The sequence below is a fragment of the Fusarium vanettenii genome, assembly GCF_000151355.1.
Source record: "Fusarium vanettenii 77-13-4 chromosome 6 genomic scaffold NECHAsca_20_chr6_4_0, whole genome shotgun sequence".
NCBI lineage: Eukaryota > Fungi > Ascomycota > Sordariomycetes > Hypocreales > Nectriaceae > Fusarium > Fusarium vanettenii.
Window position 1 is genome coordinate 1507852 of NW_003315865.1, and position 8694 is coordinate 1516545.

Genomic DNA, 8694 nt, shown 5'->3' on the forward strand with positions numbered 1-8694 from the left:
GTGGGGGAGGGGCGATGCACACAGTCATACGCCGCAATTGGATGGGATTGACTCATACAGATAAGCGATAAGCAAGACAGCAGTGCCTAAGGTACAGCAAGCTGAGAATGTCTGGTAATGTAACACCAATATGTGCCTAGAAATTGAGCTGGAATTTGTTCAGGAACCCAATTATACGACTGTTGAATCCTGCTGGCTGTAGATGGGTGGTTCAGTCCACTGCGTGGCCCACGACCCGATCTAAAGCTGGCGGATTGATTTCTTGGCCATTGAGTTCAAGTTCCTAAACCACCTAGGGCTAATTATTCGTTCAAGGGACTCATAGAGTATTGAAGGACTTAACGTATTAGGGACTAAAACCGGATCCGTAGACTCAGGCACTGGGCAATTGGCGACAGGAACAGCGAAGATATTGGAACAACATATCTTCCTGCCTCCGTCAAGAATTAAATATTATTTAATAATAATGTCCATTCTAAAATCCAAGCCCGGGTCCATACTTGGAGGGTTGAATGATTAGATTTCAAGAACACGAAACGGCTTTGTATGGTTGAAAGTCGGGTGAGTATCTGGTTACCCTACGCCGAGGGCCCGAACATATTTGAACCAAGATACAAACGTGGAACATCACAGCATGTTTTTAGACACCATATGAAGCCGGGCTCATTTTTGACTGCCGGAAAAAGACAAAGCGGGACTGTCAACTAGTTCTTCATGTCATTGACGCCTCTTGACATTGTCGACCCACAAGAGAGACCGTCGTCGGAGCGAAGTTCTTGTCATCTTCGTCCGAGAATCCAGTATATAACTGTTCTCTGGGACTGAAAATGGTTCGAAGATTTCATATTGGAATGCTCACGATCCCGAATTAGAGTCTCACAATGTCTACTACTACGACAGCGGTGGAGCTCTGTGAGCCCATAGAACGGACTTCTCGGGGTCCATACATGGCCGACACCAAGCATGAAGCAGATTCATCAACAGACGAAATCCTAAAAGCCTCCCGACTAGCCGATTCTACTGTGCCGGATGGCGGATACGGCTGGGTCATTGTTGGTAGTGGTGCCGTCATGCTCTGGTGGGCTCTCGGGACGACATATGCATGGGGAGTCATGCAGAGGGCCCTCATCGAGGATGGCTTGTCAACGCCCGCAATACTCTCGTTCATCGGGTCGCTGGATGCAGCTCTGATGTCGGCCCTCGCGATTATAAACTCGAGGCTGATGCGGGCGATCGGGATGCGAAATACGGCAGTGCTTGGAGTAGCCGTGATGGGCGGGAGTGAGATCCTAAGCTCATTCGCTGTCAAGAACCTGGGTGCTCTATTCTTTACCTCGGGAGTGTTGATGGGCACTGGTGTCAGGTAAGTCAATATGTCCCCTGTTGCTCATGAAATACGATCTAACAAGAGTCCAGTTTGTGTTCAGTGGTCAGTTTCATACCCAAGGAGGGTGACACCAAGTTAACATGCGTCAACAGGTTGCCTTTGCAGTGATTGCGCAATGGTTCAGCACCAAACGTGGTCTTGCTAATGGCCTCATGTTTGCCGGAGCAGGATTTGGCGGTGCCACGCTGAGTTTCGCTGTCGATGCTCTCATCCAGAAGCTCAAAATTTCGTGGGCGTATCGGATTCTCGGTCTCCTTACTCTTTAGCTACCGGCCTCCCGGCGGCCTGGGCTATCAGAGAGCGAGCCCCGACTCACACTCCAAGGTTCATCGAATGGTGAGCGACACAACGGACTTGCAATGTCTGCCAGATATGATGTGCTGACACTTCCAGGCAATTGTTCAAATCATTCACCTTCGATCTGGTCTTCTTAGCCAGTGCGGTGGGAACGTTTCCGTTGTTTGTGCCACCCTTCTTTCTTCCGTTGTACACAAAGTCACTCGGGTTTTCGTCAACCACGGGAGCAGGGTTGGTGGCGGGTTTTAATCTTGCGTCGGCCTTTGGGCGGATAGCCTGCGGACTGGCTTGCGATAAGCTGGGATCCCTTAATACGCTGTTCCTTTCGCTCATCTTGGCGGCGATTACCATGCTGGCGATATGGCCAGCATCAACGACTCTGGCGCCCATGATTGCCTTCGTCTTGATCAACGGGGTGTCGAACGGCGGATTCTTTTCCACAATGCCGACCGTGGTGGGTAACGTTTTTGGCAGCGCACGGGTCGCAATGGCGATGAGCATGATCCTCACGGGTTGGGCTGGCGGATATTTGATGGTAAGTTGGGTCGGGGCGGACGAAATGAATGACGAGAGATCTGGCTGACGCTCGTCATCGCAGGGTGCGCCCATCGCAGGTTACCTCCTCGAGGCGTATGGAGGTGCCGACGCTGGGCTGCAAGCATACCGACCAGCCATGTTTTACGCGGGATCTCTGGCTCTTGGGTCCGCGGGGATGGTTGCAACGGTTCGATTGCGCAAGAACCGGTCGCCTTGGGCCAGACTCTGAAAAGACTGCTCCTTGCGTGAGAACAAGTGTCTCCATGGTGTATTGCGTGTAACTGATGGATGCGAGTGATGGTGGTTGTCGAAAAAACCGGTAGTTATGACGAAGGAGAGACAGGGTGGGGGTCACCCGCGATGCGTTTGGACGAGACTTGAGATGAGCCAAAGATTTCAATGGCTTTACGTATCCTTTACAAGGAACATGAATGGTCGAGACGCTGCGTGAAATAGACTCCAAGGCAAAGCCCCCATTTGCGACATCCGAACCCCCCGTTGATGCGTGGGATTTCTCAATCGGCAGCAAAATCGTCATCCCCAATGTCAATGTCGTGATATGCCTGGCAGGTGTTGCAAGCGGCTCAGGTGGAGTATCAGCCCACATAGCGCCCGCTGACAGTGGCTGGTGCTCACCTGGAGTGCTCATACTCCCCGAGAGAAGCTTGTGGCACAAACCCACCTTGGCCGGCGACCCGGTCTCGCGGAGGGAGAGCTAGTCGTCAACGGCCCCTCGGCAGCCTTAGGCCACCCTGAGCCCTCGCACGCCATCGGCTGCTCGCCATGGGCAATTGGCAACATCACTAAAGACCTCGCGAGGTCCTCCCGACAAGCGTCTCTTGAGCGTCAATCGTATCGCCATGGGCTGCCGAGTTTGTCGCGCGAGAAAGGTGTGTTTTCCCTGCCCTCCTGGTCGAGTCCGACTGCCGAGATGCTCTGGCTAACTCTTGTACTTGGTGTAGGTCAAATGCGACGGCCGACCCAACGGGTGCCGCAATTGCGAGCGCCTCCAGCTTGAATGCGTCGACGATGACGGATCCAAGTCTGGCCGTCGTTCAGTTCCCGTCTCTCTGCGAAAGATCCGGACATACCGGTCCTGTACCAGCTGTCGCGTCTCCAAGACCAAATGCGACGGCGACCGCCCGAAATGCTCGCGATGTTGCGCGAGGGACCTCGAGTGCCAGTACGACGGCGGCTCGGCTCCTCGCTGGGCCCGCCACCTGAGCAAGGCGCCCACCTCGGCTTCGACCGAGGAGGATTTGAACTCTTCTCAGGATGCTTCATCCATCGCCGGAGAAAGTACCACGTCGCGAAGCTTGATCCAATCCCGAGAGACCGACGACACGCCGTCCAAATCGCAGAGATCCATCACCCGAGAAACGAGCAACGCCGTCCCTCCGATTGATTTTTCCGACGACACCGAATTATCTATTCATTCATGGTAAATATTTCAAACGGTTTACCCATGGAATCAATATATATAAGTCTGACATTTATAGGCTTGTGTCACCGGATCTTCCGTCCGGGAACAACATCCGTACTGTAGTAGACCACTACTTTGCAAACATCCACCCCCTCCGATGCTTTGCTTTTGTACATCGGCCATCTTTTACTCGGCAACTCGATAAAGGTCTTGAAAATGATGATGAAAAGGCGTTACTGTATACTATCTGCGCACAAGGAGCCAAGTATGACCTCTCCCACTTTGCTTTTGAACGCATTACTGACAAGCTAGATTTTATGCCTTGAGCCTCGAAGTAGAAGATCAGGACGCCAAAGCAAGCTTGATCCGTGCCGCAGGGAACCGTTGGGCACAGAAAGCTGAGCTGCTGGTTCTCACCAACTTTGGCAAGATTTCCATTCAAAGGCTCATGGTAAGTCTCCCCGGAACCTCGCTCCAGGGCAATAAACTGATATATGCTTCCTCAGACATGCGTTCTACTCTACGACTTCCATTTCCGCTTGGGAGAATACACACAAGCTCTCATGCTGAGTGGTCTCGCCGTCCGGATGGCCCACGCCTTACAGCTCAACGTTGAATTCTCCCCTGACATCCTCTGTGCCGAAGCAAACGAATCTGCCCCGCCGGCCGTCGAGAAGGAAAGCCGTAGAAGACTTATGTGGGCTTGCTACATCTTGGATGCCTGGACGGGTAGCGGCGTTGACCAGTTGACCCTGCTGCGCGAAGCAGATATCAAGATCCAGCTGCCGTGCAATGAACGTAATTTCAGGCTCCGGATTCCTTGTGTAACCGAAACCCTTGGCGTGGGACACGTTTTGCAGTTTCTGCCTCCTGCCATTGTTCCACGAAGGCCGGCTGCCAACATGGGCATCATGGCTTACTACATCCGAATCGTCACGCTGTGGAAGCGGGTTGTCAGGTTTGTTTGAATCTTTGAAGTTCCCGAAAGAGATTTCAGATTTCTAACCTTAGCCACAGATATGTCAAGCACTTGAATACGAGCCCGCCTCCCTGGCTTCCCGAATCCGACTTTGCTGCTCTTGATGCCGACTTGAGGTCATGGGGTCGGCATCTCCCCGAGTTTATCTCATACTCCACCGATACCATCTACGCCCGCCTGGAGTCGGATCAGCTCGGTTCACTTGTCGTACTTCATTGCACATACCATCACAATCTTCTAGATCTGTACAGAATATCCATGCCGGATCTGTTCAAGTTGATAAAACCCTTCTACTTCCCGCCCAACCAGCAGGAGTTTCTACAGTCCTTGCAAGCCGACTGCTTTTACCACGCTCAGCAGATTGCGAGCATTCTTTCTGAGGCTGTTCGCCATGGAGCACGTTATTTAGCTGACAGTCTGCTTCCCTGCTTTGCTTATGATAGCAGTCGGGTTATGCTCTACTATATCGCTCGGTTACTCGATCTGAGCAGACCAGATGCCGAGACCATTGTTGCAGACGCCATTAACGCTGTTGAAAGCAACAGCAAGATCCTGAGGACCATGGCTGCTTTGTTTCCCCTAGCTGATTCTCTGGTGAGTAAAATCTATTTGGAGCTGTGACTCGGAACTCGCTAACTATGGATCCAGGCCACTACGACGGAGAGATGGCTTGCCAAGATTCGCAAGAGCTTCGCGCAAGATGAGCATATGAGTGACATGCCTCGGCAGGATGATCAGGATAGGTGAGTCTTTAAAGCTATGGTTCTAATAAAATCGCTAACTTGGCGGTTTAGATCACCAGTGCTTAATGAAGGCTCCTCTCAGAGCAGCCCCGACGACACCCTCGGAGCGCTCGGGTTGACTCGCTTAGCCCGTGGCGAGGCTCGGGACACTAAACATGGAGAGCACGACCCCTGGCATAGGGGTAGTGGAAGTGTCAGCCCAACCATGAGTAGGGCTGGACTTGGAAGCAATTCGGGATCAGTCTCGGGTCGGCGCAGTCAGCTTGAGGAAACGCCTGCTCGATCCAAACTCCAACATGAACAACCTGTGGCTTTGCGAACACCACCAGGAACCCTGACCTCACATATGGACAACCAGGCAGTTGACCTGAGCGACCTACAAAACTACTTGTCCTGGGACATGTATGGCATCATGGAAATGAGCGAAGCGGGCCTGAAGGCTGGCATTGAAGGCAACGCTCTGCCATCCTGGACAGGCGCGATGTAACCCGGAAACCACTTTTCGAAGCAAGATATGAGATCGACCAGAAAACCGAGTCATCGGACTACCATTTCGGTGCTTGGCAAGCGATTTTGTCATCTCAGATGAGAGTTACAACCCCACTCATGATGCGCTCCGGGCCGTCGGCTCGGACCATCGGTCGCTGCCAAAGTCACACAACTGTCACGCGATGAACGGCGTCGGGCTGGTCGCTTCAATGATACATGCCTAGGTAGACATTCTCCATGATGCCATGGGCTGTCATATTGAGACTTGGGGGTTGATTGCCTCGGGTTCACGGCATACGCCACAGACTCCTTCGACACTACGCCTACGTTACTGGTGGTCGCCTTGGACGCTGGTTGAGTATTTGTTGGATCACTGCAGAGGTCCAATTATCTTCATGGATTCTGCATGACGGTTGGCCTGGAGAATGGGAACCCTTCTTCGCACCTATGGTGGAAGTCGGACTACCAGCGACAGGGGCCTATGCATTCTATGCACTGGACAGGATGATAGAACGAGCCAAAGGAACTGCGAGGGCCCCCACAAAGCCAAAGCATAGGGTTCCAAACGGGAAACAGGCTGTTGTTTTGCTAAAGCTGTATCCCAAGCCTCACCTCGTCTTGAGGGTTGGACAGGGCTCGGGAATGTGGATGACGCCCGGCTGAAAGATCGTGGCTTTGTCTGAACGAGGACGAGATCACCTAGTTCTTGCAAGGCTTCTCAAAGTGTGTGAGAAGCTTGTGATGCGGATCAAGGCATCGATGTTAGGGTGCGATAGGCGGTGGAGGGCCCTGGGCTGGCTGACGATACACGGTGCTATTCCCAAGTGAGAAGCCCAACCACCTCAAATTGTGTCGTCAACTGGAACGGCCACTTATATGCCAGCACGTGTTTGCCGTGTTTTCTACTGGGATGCTCCGACCCTCAATTGGGTTGGTAGGATCTTTTGGTCTGTGGATGTGGCCTGGAAGAAGATTTGGATAAGATGTACAAGTTGGCAGATGCGCCAAGTACCTCATAGTGAGGCAAATGGAAATGGTGGGTCTCGTTGGAGGCGTAACAGAAAGAGACGGAAGGTTTGTGGCTTGAAGACATGGCGAGTCGGCACAAAGGGTTCGCCGAGAAGACTGAGGGAGATGAAAGAGTCTCGGTTCCAAGTAATTCGGCACGAAAAGAACGTGTCTACATGTAGCGCATGAAAGGGCAAAGATGATACCATTATGACTTGAACCTGTATCGCATTGTCAATGCGATTCGATGCATTCCCATGACCCAACGAGCCAAGGCCAGAAGTTGAGGGGCAGCTGAGATGGATGGATTGGTTGTCGTGTTGCATTGTTTACATGCATGTTCCACGCGAGTGTGCGAGATAGAGGCAACCGACATATGTCGGGTGCAACGCCAACGAGGTCACCTGCAGAAGTGATGGAGCGCAGTCAATTGCCAATTGGATGTCATGTTTTGAAGCAGCCATTGTTTACATGGATGGATGCAAAGCCCAAAGAAGCAACAAGGATGGATACCCGGTAGTTGAGGTGCGCAACATACTGACTCCAGCCGCGGCAGGGAAAAAAACAAGCTCTGGTTGCAGAGGTTAATGCCTCCATCTGTGATCCAGACAAGCACAATCCGGTTTGTTTTTGCCTCTGCTTCCGGACAATTGATTCGCTCGATACCAACGCCGGTCTGGTTCGCTTCTGCACATGCAAGTCAGAGCAGACGCAAGGAGCTAGGCGCTAAGGTACATGTAGTCAAGGCCAAGGTTCCTCTGCGGGTTCATGACCCTTTCTGTAGCCGGTCGAGATATGGTTTCTGCAAGGCGATGCGAGGTCGCAAAACAAGGAAGACAGAGGTCGATCGTGGAGGAGCATGGGGCACGACAGCTTGTTATATGCTACGAGGCTATAGTCGTTCGATCTTAGCCATCAGTTCCCGGTTCACACGAGATGGGCGGGCCATCGGTTGCCCTTGGAAGTGAGGACGGAGAGCTGCGCCAGGCCAATGACGGGCGTTAGCGGGTGAAGCTCTGGAACAGCGGGTGATCAGTAGCGCTTCGGAGCAAGCTTTCAGTGGGCTCACAGTGGGCCTCACCCCTGCACGCGGGCAAAGAGATAAATGAGACGCCAGAGGAGGTATTAAGAGAATTACCATACTCCTTCCTTATGAATATAACTTATAAAAATTAGTATAAAATAATAGAATAATTAGGAGATTCTTATAGATTTTTATTATAATTTATTGATTATATCTAGAGTAAGATTAACTACTATATTCATCCGCGTGTCTCTTTTTTTCCTTGACCCAGGTGCCCTGCCAAAAGCGTGCGACAGCGGGGTAGCGGTGCTGAAACACGGACCCGTGGACCGCCCCGAAATAGCCCACCAATGGCTGGAACCCTCTCGGGACGGTGTTGCCATGGCAACTTTCTGTCCCCATCCCGGTACCACTGCCCGTGAATACTTCGCTACAATTCACTCTGCTCTCCCACTCCGACGCACACTCTTGTCTCAGCCATTTCTCGTCTCTCTTTCAACTCCAACCCTTCCTTCAGAAATCCGCAACGGCGGTGCATGGCTATCGACCGCTCATTGCGCAAAGGATGCTATTCCCGCCTCGACGATTTCGCAACTGCTCGATGACCAACTGGGAGAGAAAGTAAACAACCGTTACTAGGAACACGACTGTACCGCACCGAGACGAAGACATACGTTATACCTCCCCTTCCTTGATATCGCACACCTCTCACGCCTCCATCACCGACCTTCTTCCCCTTACCGGCTTTATAGCATTGTTATCGCACTACACTCCTTTCTCGCACAACGGTCCACACATCTGAACACA

At 52.2% G+C, this 8694-nt stretch overlaps 2 protein-coding genes across 2 annotated transcripts; both read left to right on the forward strand.

Moving 5' to 3' along the window:
• Positions 1-881: 881 nt before the first annotated feature.
• Positions 882-2450, forward strand: NECHADRAFT_94539 (uncharacterized protein; the record flags this gene model as incomplete). Its single annotated transcript, XM_003044812.1, has 6 exons — positions 882-939; positions 985-1363; positions 1493-1522; positions 1556-1723; positions 1781-2219; positions 2283-2450. The coding sequence occupies 6 exons, from the start codon at positions 882-884 to the stop codon at positions 2448-2450; spliced, it is 1242 nt and encodes a 413-aa protein (XP_003044858.1).
• A 631-nt stretch (positions 2451-3081) lies between these two features.
• On the forward strand, positions 3082-5853 carry NECHADRAFT_81846 (uncharacterized protein; the record flags this gene model as incomplete). Its single annotated transcript, XM_003044813.1, has 8 exons — positions 3082-3111; positions 3184-3662; positions 3721-3909; positions 3957-4095; positions 4151-4602; positions 4662-5217; positions 5272-5366; positions 5418-5853. The coding sequence occupies 8 exons, from the start codon at positions 3082-3084 to the stop codon at positions 5851-5853; spliced, it is 2376 nt and encodes a 791-aa protein (XP_003044859.1).
• Positions 5854-8694: the final 2841 nt, after the last annotated feature.